General features: G+C 57.0%; 8 protein-coding genes and 1 non-coding gene across 9 annotated transcripts; 5 read left to right on the top strand and 4 right to left on the bottom strand.

Moving 5' to 3' along the window:
• Nucleotides 1–227: 227 nt before the first annotated feature.
• On the bottom strand, nucleotides 228–1882 carry DICSQDRAFT_87776 (thiolase). The gene is made up of 4 exons (XM_007366664.1): nucleotides 1717–1882; nucleotides 1323–1611; nucleotides 543–1256; nucleotides 228–487 (listed from the first exon to the last, which is right to left on the bottom strand). The coding sequence occupies exons 1-4, from the start codon at nucleotides 1834–1836 to the stop codon at nucleotides 363–365; spliced, it is 1248 nt and encodes a 415-aa protein (XP_007366726.1). The 5' UTR covers nucleotides 1837–1882; the 3' UTR covers nucleotides 228–362.
• A 358-nt stretch (nucleotides 1883–2240) lies between these two features.
• DICSQDRAFT_t106 lies at nucleotides 2241–2328 on the top strand. Its single transcript has one exon. It is a non-coding gene; the product is annotated as a tRNA-Pro (tRNA).
• A 1245-nt stretch (nucleotides 2329–3573) lies between these two features.
• Nucleotides 3574–5467, top strand: DICSQDRAFT_181285 (uncharacterized protein; the record flags this gene model as incomplete). The annotated part of the gene is made up of 1 exon (XM_007366665.1): nucleotides 3574–5467. Exon 1 carries the CDS (start codon nucleotides 3785–3787, stop codon nucleotides 5465–5467), a length of 1683 nt encoding a protein of 560 aa, XP_007366727.1. The 5' UTR covers nucleotides 3574–3784.
• Nucleotides 5468–6210: 743 nt separating this feature from the next.
• Nucleotides 6211–7737, top strand: DICSQDRAFT_147803 (uncharacterized protein; the record flags this gene model as incomplete). The annotated part of the gene is made up of 3 exons (XM_007366666.1): nucleotides 6211–6464; nucleotides 6527–7346; nucleotides 7726–7737. The coding sequence occupies 3 exons, from the start codon at nucleotides 6211–6213 to the stop codon at nucleotides 7735–7737; spliced, it is 1086 nt and encodes a 361-aa protein (XP_007366728.1).
• Nucleotides 7738–7954: 217 nt separating this feature from the next.
• On the bottom strand, nucleotides 7955–8424 carry DICSQDRAFT_62768 (fungal hydrophobin; the record flags this gene model as incomplete). The annotated part of the gene is made up of 3 exons (XM_007366667.1): nucleotides 7955–7996; nucleotides 8059–8220; nucleotides 8290–8424. The coding sequence occupies 3 exons, from the start codon at nucleotides 8422–8424 to the stop codon at nucleotides 7955–7957; spliced, it is 339 nt and encodes a 112-aa protein (XP_007366729.1).
• A 3509-nt stretch (nucleotides 8425–11933) lies between these two features.
• On the top strand, nucleotides 11934–12382 carry DICSQDRAFT_62647 (hydrophobin-315; the record flags this gene model as incomplete). The annotated part of the gene is made up of 3 exons (XM_007366668.1): nucleotides 11934–12063; nucleotides 12121–12272; nucleotides 12341–12382. 3 exons carry the CDS (start codon nucleotides 11934–11936, stop codon nucleotides 12380–12382), a joined length of 324 nt encoding a protein of 107 aa, XP_007366730.1.
• Nucleotides 12383–13342: 960 nt separating this feature from the next.
• Nucleotides 13343–14215, bottom strand: DICSQDRAFT_127645 (glycoside hydrolase; the record flags this gene model as incomplete). The annotated part of the gene is made up of 3 exons (XM_007366669.1): nucleotides 13343–13527; nucleotides 13605–13844; nucleotides 13906–14215. 3 exons carry the CDS (start codon nucleotides 14213–14215, stop codon nucleotides 13343–13345), a joined length of 735 nt encoding a protein of 244 aa, XP_007366731.1.
• Nucleotides 14216–14675: 460 nt separating this feature from the next.
• DICSQDRAFT_161986 (uncharacterized protein) lies at nucleotides 14676–16859 on the top strand. The gene is made up of 3 exons (XM_007366670.1): nucleotides 14676–15209; nucleotides 15263–15666; nucleotides 15723–16859. Exons 1-3 carry the CDS (start codon nucleotides 15049–15051, stop codon nucleotides 16853–16855), a joined length of 1698 nt encoding a protein of 565 aa, XP_007366732.1. The 5' UTR covers nucleotides 14676–15048; the 3' UTR covers nucleotides 16856–16859.
• A 402-nt stretch (nucleotides 16860–17261) lies between these two features.
• On the bottom strand, nucleotides 17262–17832 carry DICSQDRAFT_62704 (HIT-like protein; the record flags this gene model as incomplete). The annotated part of the gene is made up of 4 exons (XM_007366671.1): nucleotides 17262–17420; nucleotides 17479–17588; nucleotides 17640–17717; nucleotides 17778–17832. Coding segments are annotated over 4 exons (402 nt in total), but the record flags the coding sequence as incomplete, so codon positions are not given.
• Between the last annotated feature and the right edge of the window lie 261 nt (nucleotides 17833–18093).

Here is an 18093-nt window from a genome sequence, read left to right on the forward strand (position 1 = left end):
TGCTGGGGGTGGTGGTGACGGAGCCGCGACGGTGAGAAGAACCGGCATTCGAGAGGAGCATTCAGGACGACCGAGAATATGAGAGAACGAGGCGCGAGCTCCGGACGCGGACCAGCAACGCTCTGCCCGAACCCGCTGCGAGGGCGCGGCACAGTGCGGCCCGTTACCGGTCCGCTCCCTAGCGGCTGTACACTGCATTGACTTTGTCGTGGATGAGAGAAAAGGCATTCGTCCTCACACATGAGTTCATATAGATGGAATTAGGTAGAGATACACATGGTACAACACGAAGTTCCCAATCATGCCGAACAACACGCCAGCGGTATCACATTGGTCAAAGGGCAGACCCCAGCGCCTCACGCTCACTGCTCGCTGACGAAAACACCCGCCATGCCCATACCCGAACCAATGCACATGCTCGTGATGAAGATCTTGCTGCCAGTCTGCTTCGCGATGTTCAGCCCAGTCGCAACTTGACGAGCGCCGGCTATAGAAGCGGTCAGCCACGAAAGGCTGCAGAAGGAAGACATAACAAGACTTACTGCAACCCAGTGGGTGGCCAATGGCGATCGCGCCACCGTGCACGTTCACCTTCTCGAACGGAATGCCGAGTTGCTGCACGGAGTAGACGGCCTGGGACGCGAACGCCTCGTTGATCTCGTAGAAGTCAATATCGTCCTTCGACAGCCCAGTTGCCTCGAGGACCTTAGGGATAGCGTACGCCGGCCCGACACCCATGATGCGGGGGGGCACGCCGACCGCGGAAGCTGCGACGAACTTGCCCAGGATCGGCAAACCGAGCTTCCTCGCGACCGAGCGGCGCGCGAGGACGACAGCGGCCGCGCCGTCCGAGACCTGCGACGCGTTCCCCGCGTGCGTAGAGCCGTCCTTCTTGAACGCCGGCTTCAATTTCCCAAGCGACTCTGCCGTCACGCCGTCACGCACGCCGTCGTCGCGGTCCACTATTATCTCCGACTCCTTCTCCGTCTTCGGGTCGATAAATTTCACTTTGAGCGGCACGATCTCGTCCTTGAACTTGCCCGCCTTCTGCGCCGCGGCAGCCTTCTGGAACGACTTGGCCGCAAACTCGTCCTGGACCTGGCGCGAGATGCCGAAGTCGGCGGCGACGTTCTCCGAGGTGATGCCCATGGGGATGAGGCAGTCCTCGGCTTCTTGGTTCGAGAGGACCGCTTCGGAGAAGCCGTCAGGCATTGCGCCGCCTCCGTAACCGAAGGTCATAGACTCTACACCAGCGCCTAGACATCAGAGGAAGAGCAGTCAGAAGAACGTTCAAACGACTTGTTGAGGAATATTGCGCGTACCAATGCCAATGTCAATCTGCCCGGTGGTAATTTCTCCCGCGATGATGTTCACAGCCTGGAGGCCGGACGAACATTGCCGGTTGACGGTGCTGATGGGGACGGTATTGGGGATGCCAGAGTGGAGGGCGGCCATACGAGCAGCAGTTGCGCCTCCACCAGCGGGGAGGACGTTGCCTACAGTGATATCGCCAATAAGGGAAGGGTTGATGCCAGCCTTCTTGACAACTGCACTGAGGACACCAGAGAGGATCTCTTCTGGCCGGGTGTCCTTGAAGCCACCCTTCTTTGCCTGAGGTCGCAATTTCGTGAGTCATTTCCCGTTCCGAGTTTCCCTCACCGCATGCCCTTCCATTCATCCTCCACGGCTTTGCGAGGACGAAGAAACGACACGTACCTTGGTGATTGCAGAGCGAACTGCTGCGACGATAACGACGTCATTGTCGTTCTGGGCGAGCGCCTTCGCCTTGGGCGTGATGGCGGTGAAGTTTTTGATGCTCTGCGAGATGGAGGCCATGTCGGACGATATGCAAGGCGAAAGGCGTGTACAGGGGAAAGAGAGTAGGCCGAGCAGAGGAGGAGACGGGTCGGTTATAAGGAGAGCGCGTCCGGTGCCGAATCCGGGGATGATGTGAGCGACCGGTTCGTCTGCTGTCCCGACCCATGTGAATTCTACCCCGCAACTCCCGTTCTGGGGTTGGGGACGTCCCCCGCAGTCCAGGCAATCACACCGGCTCCGGCGGATGGTCTTGTTTTTCACGGTCCATCTTGACGAGTATTCAGTCACAAGCTCAATAAAACGTGTGCATTTACTGAGACTCTTTACTAGAGAACAGGAGAACTGATGGTCCCGCTGAGTTCCACGGAGGGCCCTGCAAACAACCTTGTGCTCCTGTAAGCAAACTACGTTTTCTTGTACGTGGCCCAATGGTCTAGTCGTATGATTCGCGCTTCGGGTTTTGAACCATGTATTTGCGCGAGGTCCCGGGTTCAATTCCCGGTTGGGCCCATCAGTTTTACTCATGACGGTAATGTGTCTAAGTTGGCCCTTACATACAGTAATGGCACAAGGCACGAGCTGGATACATGTAGTACCGCATGTTGCGACACAGTACAGCGATGGACAGGAAGATACCGAGTACGCGTTTTGCGCGAGACCGGTGCTCAGACCCAGTGAGAACCTTCCCTGTTGCTCACGATTCTCATCTTTTTCGGCCCGTTTCAGTCCGCCCAAAAGGCAGAAGTAGTCAGATATCCACATGTATGTAGGTGAATGCATATATATCTGTCCATATGCACACAAAAAGCTATTTGCCGTTCGTCGTCTTTTCCCGTCTGTCTCCGTCTATTTGCATATTTTTCGCCCGATATCTGTATGTTCCACTCTATTGAACACCTGGCAAAAATATAGGAACAGAGTGCAACAGTCCTATACAGTTGGGGCTCGTTGCGCTAGGGCACCAGATCGAGCATGAACGGATATATATATTTATGGGTGGTTACTCTACGATACAAATTTCGCATTACATAATAATACGCTACTCCCCGCGCCCGCGCATTGTGCCAAGCCCGCGTACAGTGACCTACCACGACGTGCTCTAACCTACTGCGTTGCTGCACCCGCACGACTTACCTGTATGCTGTGTGACAGCGAGTAACCCACTCACCTGTGTTGACGTGTACAGACAGCGATACCCTACCTGTTAGCGAGGCTCACGGTGAATGAGAGTACCGAGGACAGAAAGGGATGGTGAAAGGAGGGAAGAAAGGGCGCAGAGATGGGAGGACGGCTTTCGCCCACTATATATAGAGCATTGCGAACACCGATGGCGTCATGGACGAAGGAGCTGGGGACGAGATCGTAAGAATGGATATGGTAGGATAACCGTCGGTCGGCACACAGGGAGGCATATATGTAATAGATGTGGATGGAACAGTATATATACATCGGACACCGGTTTAATACTATCGATCGACGTCAAACGGCCCATTGTACATATAGAACGGCCCATTGTATATATAAAACGAGCCAATCGATGTATGAAACGAGCCATTTTAGACGCCGAGCTGTCATCCAAATCGCTCCGAAAAGACGGCATCAGACGGCAATAGCCAGCAATCTTTGGCAATAGGCGGGGTTTTCACTGGGGCTCAGAGACGGGTCACCGGCTCTCTTCTGGTGCCCGGCAGCCCGTCAAGAACCCAACAGGCCTCGCCGGCTCACAAAAAAATGCTTACTCCGTCTAATTTTGCGATTGCGGTAGGCTTGTCTCCTACCATGACCTCCTGCAAGCTCATGCACCGTCTGTGACCTATACTGGTACGTTTTCCTCGCCGGTACACCGCGTACTCTTTCCAGAACACGAAGCCTCGTTGCGCCCTCGTGGAGCCGGAAGCGCTGCGGAACACCTCAAAGAGCCTGAACGGCCCCTCGGGAGTTGTTGCAGCATCTCTCTCTTCTTACCATGGCAGACCCCAACGACGTCCCTTACGGTCCTCCACCGAGCAATGGCTACGCCGACTCTTCGCCCTTCGGTCCACCCTTGTCTCCTCACCCGACAAACCCTCGACGAAATCGCTATAATCATTCCAGTATGGCAAGCTGGAGCTCTGAGCCGTTCCGTGCTGTGAACGGAATGTCGCCGCCGCCTCTCGTGTCCCCTCGCGTACCATCCTCGGCGGGGTCACGCCCGCTACCGGTCCCCTCTTCCCATTCTCGCGGAGCCTCCGAAATTCATGATGTCGATGTGACTCCTCGCCCGTTCACCATGGAGCCGGTGTCTGAGCCCTCGGATGACCGCGATTGGGAGCCTGAGGAGGCCATGACCATTGGTCAGAGCGAAGAAGCGTACAGTTACCGTGAGGCCCAAGAACACCCGCAGCCGCCTGAAGGATATGCGTTCGCCGACAACGATCCGTACGACAACCCACGTCAAGTCATTTCGCTCGACGATCCCAATGCCCAACTTGTCGCTGAGTACGGCGAGCCGGGTCCCAGTAGCAGATCGGCGGGTGGGAGGTTCGTCGGCGGATTCATGGCCACGCTGACGAGACCACTGAAGGCCGTAGCGAAGAGTTCTCTATTCGACCGCGGCGCGACGAGGAAGGGCGCTCCCGGCACGGCCCATTCCACAGGCGATTCGCATTTCGTCCCAGCGCACGCCTACGACGAGTCCGGTGCCCACGCCTCGTACGCACAGGCAATGGATGTACCCGTCGCACAGAAGCCCCCCACGGAGATCCCATACTCGCAGGAGCCAAGCCGGCACATGAGCCTGGCCCGTTCCACCCGCCGCGCCAGCTCGCACGTGCAGAGCCCCAGAAGCGTCGGGTCCCACAGCATCGCCCCAGACACCCCGCGATTTATGACCGAGACCGCAATGCTCGCGCGCCCCGAGTATGCGAGCGACTATGCGAAGTTGGACCCGCCTCCGGGGCCGCCCGACGACTCGTTCAGCGCGCACATCACGCGTGCCCGCAACTTCTTCACCGAGCTCAAGAACCTTCCCTGGGTTTCGGACCGCATCGCGCTCGACTACCGCCCCACACAGTCCTCCCGCGCGCGCGTCGGCAAGAACAAGGACTCCGGGTCCTGGTACACCCGCAAGCACCAGGACCTCGACCTCCTCGCCCCCGGCCCGGGATCCGCACGCCAGGCGACGCTCCAGCTGCGCAGCGACGCCGGGCACTCGACCGCCCCCAGCACGCGCTCACGCTCGCCCTCGCGAGCACACCACCATGCCCTGCATCCGCACCCGGACCGCACCCCGCTGAGCTTCATGACCTCTCCAGGGACGCTCGCCTCCCCGGGCGCGTCCTCGCACGGGCAGGGTGCGCACCAGATGTCGTACAGCTACTACTTTGCGCCCCCGCAGCCGCTGTACGTCTACCCGTCGCCCATGACCTCTCCCCTGCAGCCCGTTACGGAGGGCTCTCAGGCGTCCTCGTCCCCACAGATGCATCCGCCCCACCCGCAGGCGCTGCCTGTGTATATGGTGCCTGGGCCGCCCCCGGGGCTGTTGCCGGCGACGCCGCCGCCTATGGCCCAGACGCAACGGAGCCATATGAGAACCACGTCGCCGACGTCGGTAGTGCCTCCCACGCAGCGGTCGTCGCATTCGAGACACTCTGGGTCGAACACTCATTGATGTCTCCATCTCCGCTGATTATGATTCAGATACATGATATGACCGACACGACCATGCTGCGCCGCTCTTTTCGCTACTCTTCACATCGCTATGAGACTGTATTATTCACCTCGCGTTGTATCCGTAAGGCTCTCGACCTGTGTATCGCTCTGTTATGGGACTCGTTCAGATACCACATGTTTCGCATTTACATTCAAGCACACTGGCAATCTAGTGCCTTTTTGCTCTCTCGGGGCGTTGTTGTGCGCAATAATTTCCTCTCTTCCACGGCATATCTGAACGAAAGGATCCTGTTAGGATGTGAGTCTGGACCAGCCCTCTCTACTTTACTAGGAGTGCAAGTACTGATGCGTGTTGTCAGGTTCGTTGTCAGACCAGCACGGTGGATGCTATTCTGTCGTACCTGTACGATGGGAGGGCGAAGACATAGGATGCATGGCTGGTGTGAGTCTATCTCGTATGGAAGAAATCGGCCCGAGCTAACCATTGGCGGGTTGTAAACGTATCTGGTCGCTATTTGTCTAGCTCTCGGGCGCTATCAAAACATCCTTGCTCGCGATGAAGTCAGCATGCTGTACATCTCGTTACAACCCGAACCGGCCCTGTCTACCTCCGTTGCTTGAGGCTGCCATGTCAGCCTCAAACTCGACCTTGCAAAGACATAGGGCGAGAGGTGCATCTGTGCTCTGACTCCCGTTTTCAGTTTATCTGCTGTGCGCGCCTTGATGGTGTCTCGTTCGGCTATGACCACATCGCCTCAACTCGAGAACTTCAAGACTACCGACTTCTGGTTTTCTGACGGAAACGTTCTTCTATTCGTTGGGGATATCGCGTTCAAGGTACATCAGGGCCAGCTCGTGCGCCACTCAGATGTTTTCCGCGATATGTTCTCTCTTCCTCAACCGGTCTCTGAGACCATCGACGGTATCCCCTGGGTTCACCTTCACGACGACCCGTCCGACGTTCTACACCTCCTGCGTGCACTTTACGACGGGCTGTGCGTATTTCACCGATTCTGCGGCTGACGCTTCATTATCAACACGCTCCACTTTGTGACAGATACTTCAAGAAGCCCACCGCCGGCGATTTCTGCGCGATCTCCGCCGTCTTGCGGATGTCGTCGAAGTACCTGATTGACCACCTTCGCGAGCGGTGTCTGGCGCGCCTTGAGGCTGATTGGCCGACGACGTTGCTCGGCTGGGACAAGCGCGAACAACAAGCCACGGTGGACACGCGATACAACCCTCGTGAGCACTTCCCACACCCCGTGCTCGTCATCCAGCTCGCGCAGGAGCTTGGTCTCGATGAAGTCCTCGCAAGCGCGTTCTACGACCTCTGCCGCTACGGCCCGCGCAAGATCGCTATCGGTGCATCCGTGGGCCCCGCATTGTTCCCTCACAAGGCCCGCACACAAGCCCAGGCCTCGGCTCAGCCCAAATGCAGCCCCGCGAACCCGCACGGTACCGTCCAGTTGCGGCTCGAGAAGCCACATCTCCACGCGACGTTTCTTGGGCGCGAGGCTGGCCAGCGCTTCCTCGCGGACTTCATCCAGCGCGAGCTGCACGGGCGGGCGATCTCGGACAACTGCGCAAACAAGAGCCACGCGAACGGGCACCATTGCCGCGAGTCATACTACTTCATCATGCTCAACCTCCTCCGCGCCGTGAGCGGGATCGCGACGGGCCGCGACGCGGACCCGCTCTTCTCGCTGTCGCAGGCGGTCGAGATGCTCTCGAGGACGGACTTCTCAGATGGGACGCGCCAGTGCGGGCTCAGGATATGCGCGTCGTGCAAGGAGGACTTCTCGTTTGTGGTCGGGAGGGCGCGGAAGGAGGCTTGGGACTTGATACCGGAATGGTTCGGGCTGCGCGAGAAGAGCGTGAAGCCGGGTGCAGAGGGAGATAAGGTCGAGGTTACGAGTTGAACGGTGTCTGGATCGCAGTCTCGCTATGCGCTTGCTTTGTTTGAAGTTCTGGTCTTGGTTCGTGAATTTTCCCTGCTGCTCATGTCCTCAATCGTTGAGCATCTTATAGACCTGTTGTATTGAGCGCGCGCGAAGCCCAAAGCCTGCTGTCAATTGCAATGATACCGGAAAGCAATCTTTCGTTCGTCTCTCGGAATACTGTGGGAGTTGATCAGGATCTCCGCTGTTTATCATATGATGGTGCGTTGCATGATCAGCGACTTGTCATGTCAGGAGGAACATTTTGCTCTGCGGCAGCATGTTCAATGGCCTCAACGACTTGGGCAGAAAAAAGGACTCGATATAAATGGGGCATTGCACGTGTGCTGCATCTATACAATCCCAGGAAGGCTTCCTGGGGGCATCGCTTAGGTATCCGGATCTCGCGTGGATCAATCAAACACGTATATTCAATCACATCGACAGAACGAGACGGATGACCGAAACACTGCGGCGACGACTCTCGATAACTCGCTACTTCGTATCACCCGCTTTCTTTCTTCCGCAGTCAAGAAATACCTCGATTAGAGGTCAATGGGGACGCAGCCGATGGAGACCAGACCACCCTATGCAGAGAAACGAATAAGTATATCTCTGTCCGCAGATTCTAGACCAAACATGCACTGACGAAGCTGTTGTCATCGCAGCACACGGCGTTGGCCGAGCAGGAGCTACCGCTGCCGACACCGATGACGGTGATCGGGGAGCAGGTGAGGCCAACGAGGGCGTCCACGTCTTGGACGACGACACCGAGCAAACCAAGCTCCTTGGAGATAGAGGGGTCGCTGGCCTGCGTGACATGCCGGTGTGAGCTCTTCCTTTCAATGAGGTCTAAGATATCAAAGATGGATATACTAACCTTCCCAACGGTGTCGCAGCACTGGACGGGGGCTGTCGCGCAGGAGCTGGCGGGCTCGTTGCGTCCCTCGAGGGGGGTGGCGGCCGCAAGAATGGGGAGAGCAACGACGACAAAGGCGGCGAGGCGAGAGAACATATTTGGAATGGTGAGTAAGGGGGGGGGACTGAGAGCTCGAATTGTGAGAGGGCTGAGTGTTGTGAACGTGAAGCCTGAGGAGCACCCTCGCTGTATGCTGAGCTCTTTTATACCCCACAGGTCTGCCTATATCTCTTGTTGACAGACGTAAGTGCCTCATGCATGTCGAAGGTGGAGCTCTGGCACGCTACCGCTAACGGGCGAATTCGCCTGTGCATCATAGATGTCATGAGAAAGGCAGCTCCGAATCGTATCCGGAACAAACGAGCACTTGTCGAGTCACCTTTCATCTTCTGTGGGCACGTTCCTAACAGATCGAACAGATCCCACTCCCTGCACGTTGTCTCTCCTGCTTGTTCCCAAATTAGGCGCATTTGGATGATTGGTTCGCTGAAACAGTGAAAACGTGCGGCTTAAGCACAACTCTCGGTCCTACCCCAAACGTCATGGGAGAACAACAGATGAAATACCAATACCTGTCTCTATCTATGGCTACCTACGTACAGAGGTGAGCCCCAGTGACCGGACACACGAGGTGTCATTGACATCGAAGTGCTGTGGTGGCAGATATGTTTAGAATCTCCTTTCTCCCATCTTTTCGGTAGCGGCAGCGCACACACAACCCTCCGACCCTAAGCTTCTATTCACCCCCGCTTCGCTGATCCGCCATCGGAGCTCACAGTTCTCGTCAAGGAGATATAGGTCCCGTTCCAGCTTCCTGGTTCTCCCCATAGTCGATTTCCCTACGCATGACGCGGATCTGGCGATATGGTGCTACGACGCGCTCGAATCCGGTGACGGTTAGCTCGGTGTCATCGCTATCCTTGCCGCTCCTACTGAATGGCTTGTTGAGAGCGGTTCACGGCAGTCAGCAATGCAGTATTTTCGGCATGCAGGGCTGAATGGGAACACGATTGGTTCGGTGTCTTTGCTGGAAAGGGGGGCATGATGCCGGTGGCCCCTTCTTTCTCTACGATTACATTCATTTCACCAACGCTTCACGGTATTAGAGGACGCGGACAGCGGCGATGTATTGACACAGCGTTGCTAGGGCTTTCTCGGGTCTCACAACCCGGGGAACAGTGCGTCATGCTGTTCGTACGTCCGCTGTGTGGCCGCTAGGCGCGCACGCTCTCAGGCCATGTGTCATTCGGTGAGTAGATTGACGTTCCGTGCTGCCGTACGTACAACGTCATATATCACGGCTCTTCAGCTGTTGGCGTTCGTACTGGATGGGGCCAGAATACATCGAACCCGGAAGTCCGCATGTCGATGCGTCGCATCCGAAGCCCCGATGCGCGAATTTCACAGCCCAGATATTCCGTCTTCATACGTTCGGGCAACAATCCCATCAGATTGCTCTGTGAAAGCCGACCGAGTTGAAGATATGTAGGACAACCCGGCCGCAATGACGCAAAAGAATCTCTGTGCTGGGAGCAGCAGCAGTAATGGTAGGTGGAAGCATTGTCAAACTACTCCGCTGCCATATGATGTGAAGAATCGGCATGTCATGCATTTCGTAGATCTGAAGTCCGCCACCGCGGACTCCGAGTGCGTATCTCGTCATAGCGGGCGATGAGAAGAAACCCCCAAGAACAGGCGATTTGGTGGGTCAATCTCTTTGCGAGTCAGGCCACAGAACAGACACGCATCAGGGCGTTCGGAGGAAGATAGAGAATATTGATAGTATCTTTGACCGCTCAGAGAAGGACGAACCTGAAACCCTTGTGACAAGGAAACTGCGATGACGCTCATAACACATCAAGCATGGCCTGTGAGGATGAGAACATCAGAACGCACGGAAATTAAGGCGGGTATCAATATTCATGATGGCTCTCAGATGACAGGAGCCCCAAGCAGGCGGCGAGCGGAGGGCTAGATGCAACACGTTTGAAGGTTTGGAGCGAAGGGTACACCAATAGCCCGAGCTAAGCCACTAGGCGAGCCCGAGGACATATGAGGATGACTCCGGACTAACCGAAAGTGCAGTTCGTTTTAGAACATAGTAGATACATCGGTAAGGGAGTTGGCTCAGAACAGTCAGGGCGGAGCGTCTGAGTGCGTTCAGATCCGACGTCGGACCTTGGGAAGACTTCACTTATATTTTGAACCACTAATACGCAGCAACTGCAAAGTTTCTGCGAGCGTTCTGTATATAGAACGACACTTAGGTAGGCGTCCGGATTACGCGGTGCGCACTGGTAGGAATCAGGATTATCGACTGTGCATTAGCCTTGTATGCGGCAGGAGTCGTTTTTTGAGAGAGGCACTATATAATCTCACGTGGTGGTAGGCGAAGACCTGTAGGATGCGCACTGAAAGCTGAGTATTGAGTACTGTAGAGGGTCACTGCGCGTTGCAAACTCCGATGGCGTGTGGCGCCCGACTTGGCGTTGATCCAAAAGTGGAAAGGCGCCTGTTGTCGGATGAGGCGGCCTGCAAGAAACCCAGCTCCGACTCCATCGTCCTCCCAGATTCCGATGAGGCTCTTGCATGCTAGGGGTTATCGTCATCCTCTTACAGCACGCGTTGTCAACCCGTGGCCTTGCGATTCTCTCACCTATGTCCGGACTGGCTCCACGCTCGCGTGCTACGCGGCGTGAATGCGGCCAACCATATATACTGACCACCGCTGTTTTACGGCAAAGCCCCGCCTTCCTGCCCCGACCGGCTCCCACTGCTCTCGAACGCAATTTGCTCCATTTTCAATTCTCTTACAATAGACGTGGAATGACGCATATCTGTGATCCTCCAATATTCATGCATGTGCTTCGCATGCTCGAGTCAGGGATGCCCCGTCATGAACCCATGAGCACGAGATGCGGTCGCGATATCTTGACTCAATGGCATACGTGCGTGCTCGAGATACATGACAACGTTGACACGGCCAGCAGCCGCATGATTGCCAGAAGTGGTCAATACAGATCCTGAGCTTCAAGCCGGCCGGTGGACCTCGAGGACCAAGAACTGTGCTGTGTTCTCGGAGTGCGTAGCGCATCCTGAATGTATTGGGGAACAGAGAGGCTGATGCTTGTCAATTCAGATGAATAACATGTGATTCAAGGTGTACCCATGCGGGTGTCGATTCGAATTGTCGCGGTGCTTGTGTCACCACCGCTCACCTTATTGATCTTGGTCCATAGGAGCAATTCACTAGCGCGGGCACAGACGTTCTCTACCAATCATTGCGGCAGATCGACTTTTGTCTTCCGGCACACGTCGCCGTCTAAGTGTCTTCGGCGTGTCCCAATTGGTCCGCCTCTCCAGCTCGCTCTACAGTACATAGGACTCCTGCGAATTCAGTCACACCATTCCCATGCATACAGGAATCCTGCCACATATAAAAGGAGCTCACGCCCCAGCATATCTCCCCAGCTCGAACCAGCCTCTCAAGCAGTTCACAGCTACTCCTCGCAGCACTCAGCAGCAACAACAGTCCAGTCGATATGTTTACTCGTGCCATCGCCTACTTCTACTTTATCCTCTCCCTCACTATCCTTGCGGTCGCCATGCCCGGAGGCAACCCTCCGCCTCCGACTCAGACGATCACCGTCACTCAGACCGCTTCTGGTCCCGAGCCGACCTCGTCCTGCTCCACTGGTGCCATCCAGTGCTGCGAGTCCATGACGAAGGCAAGGTGTCTCAATTTTGCTCCAAACGTATCCTCGACTGACTCGTGTGTTTCCTAGGCTACAGACCCCACTGCCACGAAGATCCTCGGCCTGCTCGGCATAGTCGTCGAGGGCTTGGACGTCCTGGTCGGCCTCACCTGCTCTGCGATCGAAGTCATCGGTGTCGGCGGAGGCGCCTGCTCCAGCAACGTCGTGTGCTGCCAGGACAACAGTCACGTCAGTTTTTTTTACAGTACCAGCTTCCTTCCCCGAGTAGAAGTGTGCTCATCCTCTACCGCACTCAGAACTCCCTCATCTCCATCGGCTGCCTTCCCATAATCCTTTAAGGCGCAGCGCTGCCAACAGCCCGCCCATTGTAAAGTCAATACGCCGCAGGTCAAGCGCCTCAAGGCCGCGGTCGGGGCTGGAGCATTCTGAATGGATGAACTGTTTGGTGGATTTTGGACCTGTGACTGAATTTGTATGGTTCCAGCTCGAGTTGATGTACCAGTGTAGGGCTTGAGAAATTACCTGTGCGTTAAAGGAGAAGGCGTACAATGGAAGACTGGAGTAGGTGACCGTCTCGGCCGTCTGTCTTCGAAAGTACATGAGTTGCAAGTCAGCCCCATCTAAGGAATTCGTTAGGGAGGATCTCCTGGACCGTTGTGTATTGGCTCTTGTCAGCTTGAGCTTGCTGCCTCCGCAGAAAGCCCGTCTTCTGTTAAGCACCGAACCATCAAATCGAGACACGTTCAGGAAGATTAACCTTCTTACACAGCATAGCCACCAACCTGTAGACATATCTTCAGCTCGCTTAATGACTATTGGACATTTTACCGCACTTCTAGGGCCCGATCGCCAGAATGGATAGGCTGACAGATCCCTCTACCGCCGGCGGGCTCAAGCTTAGCTGACATGGCAATCATCGGACTCGACTGCAAAAGCAGTGCCAGGGCGGCATCGTGAACATTGATTGACGCTGCCTCGTACATGATGCCAATCTGGGTTCGGCTTCAGTACATATAGAGGTGTGAAAGTACCATTGGCGACGTACCTAGTCGAACAGTACTATAGGCGCTCTTTCCCAGGGACTCTTAACTCGTCACGATATGACTCGTCTCCTGAAGGAATAAGTAGGGGTTTTCCGCTAGAACTTGGAGATGACAGGAGATCTCAGGGCCTCCTTGAAGAACCTATCCTCCCGGGCCCATGCCTTCATCATTGTCCGTCGCACTTGAGTGTCCCGCAGCAGCAGCGAGCATGTCCAACGTGCACAGTAATCAAGTAGCCCTATATTCGCCCCGCAGCTAGTACGGACATTCAACCTCTATGCTCTCGAACACTGCGCTCATTCTCTCGGGGTACTTCTCCCAGTCGATCGGCCCACGCGCCCACTCGCTCGTCCCGGCTGGCGCGCTCGCGTCCCATATGCCGAACTGAAGCCGGGCCGGGTGCGACGGGTAGTGCAAGTTGCCGTTCTTCCTGGTGTCGTCTGCAGCGACATATCACGACGGGACGTCGTCGGGGTCAGGCGAAAGGCAGAACACCGAAGGGGAATATAAGGCGTACCTGCGCGTAGCGTCCGGACCTCCGACCCGTCGACACTCCAGACGATGCGCTCCGGGTTCCAATCGATGGTGTAGGCGTGAGATTCTGCGACGGTCTTGTGTCCGTGTGGGTAGTCCTCGAGCGAGCTGAAGGTGCTGTAGAGCGGTTTGTTTTCGCCGAGGGCGGGCGCGAAGGTGTTGGTCTGCCATTGCGTCGGGCGGCCGCCGACCAGCTCGATGTCGATCTCGTCGCTTTCCAGCGCTGCACACAGACACATTCGAACCTCCTACATAAGAGAGATAGAACGACAAGGGAGACAGACCGATGAGGATGGCTGCAGTGACGACGCCAGGGACGGCGGGGCCGGAGAAGGTGTAGGTGACCTTTCCGTAGAGGACAGTAAAGGTTGAGTTGAGAGTGGAGCCTTCCGCGACCTTGTTGTTGGTGCCGTCTTTCGTGGTGATCCTACCGTCAGGTTTGTCGAGGAAGAGGCTGAGGCCGCCAGAGCCGAGTTGATAGGAATGAGGGCCGTCTAGAGGTGAAAAGTCTCTTTCGAAGTCAGGGTAGTTTGTTGAGGAGTCGAACGCCATATGAAACGGGTCGCAGTGACTAGGGCGTGCGCGAGGAGCCATTACGGCTGCAGAGTTGCCAGGAATTCCGCTCCCAGAGCGAGTACCAGACAGAGTTACGGCCTGCACAAATCCATGAAGATACCCAGCAAGGATGACACAGACAGCGGCCCTCGTAGAAACCATACTCAGGATCAGAGTAGACCAAGGCAGGAGTGACAAGCAGTGGGTTCAGGCTGGGCGTAGAGACAACCTGCCTTGGCGCGCGATCGCGAGCGCGGTCCCGTGATGGAGGAGAACACGCGCGGGGCGGCAAAGAGCGAGCAGGTCGTTGTAGTCACGGTACTACTAAGTAATAGTACGTAGCCCTTCTCTCCCTCTCCCCATTTCTCCCATCACAGCCTACAATGCAACAGGAACCGTGCTATCTTGCTCGATCTCCTTCATCCTCTCCATCACTAGCCCCGGTAGATTCATCCCCACCCTCTTCTCCTAGTCTCACAGCGATCTACACGCCTCCTGCGTCTCCAGGAGCGGCAGACCCTTTCGCAGGATCCACAAAGTCCACCAAGAAGCCCAGAATATACGACAGGCATGGCTCACAAAAGTTTATAGGCGCGATAGACGCGGTCGGTGTCGATGGGGAGGTAGTTCGTGTGTTCACACGACCAGGAGCCGAGGATTTGCCCGACGCGACCCCGACGCGTCTGACACGCGTTATTGACCCCCTCTCCGGCTCTGCGAAACCTGAGTGGAGGCCTCCGACGTATGAGAAGAAAACAAAACGCGTCACTACGGCGGAAAGCGCCACGAGCACGTCCTCATCCTCGCATGCCTACGCGCACAGGGCAGTGGGCACGTACGCCTCTCCGACGCCCAAGAGCCATGCCATCACCATGGACGTGGACGATTCCTCGGACTTCTGTCTCACAGATGACGAGGCAGACTTGCCCAAGCCCACCTCGCGGCCCAAGACTCGGGAGGAGCTGGAGGAGAAGATGTGGGACAGCGCGATTACGAATGCCATAGACAAACTCATTGGCGTCATTGACCTGAGGCGAGTCCATGTCCCTCGTCTTTATCCGAGCTCCGATGCTGAACGCGACATAGCGCGTCGAGCCTCAACAGAGGCACTATCACCCACATCCCTCCTTCCGTCGCTGACCTCGAGAGCTTCACTGTCCTTCCGCCAGCTCATTCTCCGTCAAGCGCACCTTCATCTCCTATCTTGTCACCCACAGTCTTACCCCCTGTACCTTCCTCGACATCGCGTCCGTTCGCACGTGCAACGACCCTTGCCGCACCTGTCTTCGATGTCCCGTTCTTCCGTAGCAAGGACGGCGAACGCCTTCGCGGTACACCCGCCGCTCGCGCGGCTTCCATGCAGGCGGTAAGCCAACAGCCTACAGCGCAACCACGGCGACGCGAAATCCAGATGTATCTTGCCAACAACTCCATCTCAAGGCTCCCTCCGGAGCTGTTCCGGGTGGCCGCCCTAACAGTCCTCAGTCTGCGTAAGTCTTGTCCCTTCCGTCAGGAACTTGCAGTGTTGACGATGCATTATTCCTAGGCTCCAACGCTCTCACTTCCATCCCTCCCCAGATCGCACAATTGACCGCATTGAAAGAGCTCAACCTGTCCCAGAACAGGCTTCGCTGGCTGCCCTCTGAGATGCTGAGTATGCACCTTACCGAACTGACCGTCTCGGGGAACCCGTGGATCGCAGCACCTCCACTCCCACCTCAGCAAACACCGTCGCCAAGTACCAAGGACACGGTAGCTAGACGGACTGTATCCCATACGGTCGTGCACTTCACCATCCCACCGCTGGCGGAGACCTGTGTCCGTGTCCTCGTCACGCCCTATAACTCGGCTCCCCCAGCCACACCTTTGCATCTCCTTGCGTCTACTTCGCTGCACTCCGCTTCGGACCCACCCTCCTCCTCTCGACATACACCTGCTGACCCAAGCGCCTCCGACGCTCCCACGGCCCCGAACGCGAGACCGCTCACCGTGCTCGAAGCGTCGTACGTCCTCCCCCTCACCGACGACCTCCACTACTCCCCCGCGCTCCTGGCTACTCTCCGCGCGTGCGTCCCCGCGGCTGTCGCGCGCCCGCCCGAGTTCGACAAGGGTCGCCACCATCAGGAGGGCGCGCAGGCGAAGCGGGCAAGGCGCGATTTAGACGACCCCCGCGCGAGCTCCCCACCGTCCGTGCGGGCAGAAGACGACGATGTCTTCGCGCCGCCGCGCGCAGACGCAGAAGTTACGGGGGTGAGCCTTTGCCCCTCCCCAGTGCACCGTGCGGAGGAGGGGTCGTGGAAGCGCGGGCGCGTGCCCGTGTACGTCCGGCACGCGGAGGAGCGGTGGACGTGGGAGGACGTCGTCGCTGGTGTGCGCGTCGGGGTGGAAGCAGGAGCGGGCGGGGGCGGGGTGCCGGTGCGGTGGAGAGGGTGCTCGCGGGGGTGTTTGGCGTTCCTCGACCCGCCTGCGCCTGCCCCTCCGGCGTCCGCTCAAGCTGCAGGCGAGGTGCCCGCGATCGGGGAGGACGAGGTTGCGTTGGACCTAACTCTTGGTGGGACGGGGACAGGCCCGAGCACGGATTGGGGAGACGAGGACGTGCAGATGGACGACGTCCAGGCCGAGACGCTGCAGTTCGCGGGCGGGCTTGCAGACCCGGAGGACTTCGAGGAAGGATTCTAACGCCCGTATATGCGCGCGGCGGCGCTGGCACATCGATTCCCATGGGGCGGGAGGGCCCAGGTGCTGTTGTATCGTTGAAGTGTGATCTGATGCGTTGTCTAGAAATGTAGGATGTACGATCTTTGGGCATCTACTGACACGCGCGGCGCGCGAGAGTCTGCATCGACGGCTGAGCAGCGGACGCGTTGAATGTGTGCTCCATGCGCTGGCTGGTATACCTTCAGCAGCTGGCGTACTCGACAGTCCACGGTTGGTGAAGGACCATGGCACGTAAAGCTCCATCATTACAATCTACCCGGAGAATAACATACACTAATTCACTTGTCATCACAGACACATCTAGCAAGCCGTGGGTCAACACAATCCGGCTAAGTACGTTCCAGCCGCAAGGCTGGCACACGTCCCTCTACAACTTTGAGAGAATTTTCTCCAACGTCTTTGCGAGTACCTTCTTGGGCTGCTCGACCCGCGGCCAGCCGATGCCCAAGCCCTCCTTCTCGTTTGGCTTCGGGATAACGTGGAAGTGCACGTGGAAGACATGCTGGTGCGCGATCTTCCCATTGTTCTGTGCGCAAAGACAGTCAGTAGTACGGTGTGTCCACAACCGGGAGAAGACAGCGCACCTGGAGGATGTTGTAGTCGACGACGTCGAGCGCTTTCGCGATCTTCTTGGCCAGAGGCAGGATCTCGGCGAGGTATTCGTCGGGGACCTGGTCCATTCTGTCGGAGTGGTCTGCGGTGATGGTTCGGTACAGGATCGTCATGAGAGTGGTGTGTGACTGACATCTGGGGATGATCAAAGTGTGGCCCTCAGCGAGGGGCCCGACGTCGAGGAAGGCATAGCTGGTCCGCCTTTCAGACGCTGCCTAGTTTGCGAGGAGGGGATCTCTCCTACAGTCTGCTTTAGCAGGAATCACGCGACTCAAGTACACGGGCAACTGTCGCTCACCCTTTGTGATCTTGCAGAAGAAACAGCTGGGTGAAAAAGCTCGTGTCAGTCACGGTGACAGTGGACAGATCGCAGAGGTCTGCCTGCCTGTCGTTGAGATTGTTCGACATCTTGAACGGTTGCTGTGAGACAGGCATGCATAGCGTTCGGACGGGGGAATATATACATGTGGCGACAACACGAGAAGCATTGGGATGGAAGTCGATAGAAGGACGCCCACAAAGGAAAACCACTACGGCGGCACACGGACATGGCGGCGCTCTTAAGGACGTTCACCCCCGAATTCCCA

This window comes from Dichomitus squalens (assembly GCF_000275845.1).
Source record: "Dichomitus squalens LYAD-421 SS1 unplaced genomic scaffold DICSQscaffold_19, whole genome shotgun sequence".
NCBI lineage: Eukaryota > Fungi > Basidiomycota > Agaricomycetes > Polyporales > Polyporaceae > Dichomitus > Dichomitus squalens.

Coding starts and splice junctions, on each gene's coding strand:
- DICSQDRAFT_87776 (XM_007366664.1), bottom strand. CDS start 1,836: ATGGCCTCCATCTCGCAGAGCATCAAAAACTTCACCGCCATCACGCCC. Junction 1,612..1,716: donor TTCGCTCTGCAATCACCAAG/GTACGTGTCGTT, acceptor TTGCGACCTCAG/GCAAAGAAGGGTGGCTTCAA. Junction 1,257..1,322: donor GCAGATTGACATTGGCATTG/GTACGCGCAATA, acceptor TCTGATGTCTAG/GCGCTGGTGTAGAGTCTATG.
- DICSQDRAFT_161986 (XM_007366670.1), top strand. CDS start 15,049: ATGGACGTGGACGATTCCTCGGACTTCTGTCTCACAGATGACGAGGCA. Junction 15,210..15,262: donor ATTGGCGTCATTGACCTGAG/GCGAGTCCATGT, acceptor AACGCGACATAG/CGCGTCGAGCCTCAACAGAG. Junction 15,667..15,722: donor CCTAACAGTCCTCAGTCTGC/GTAAGTCTTGTC, acceptor CATTATTCCTAG/GCTCCAACGCTCTCACTTCC.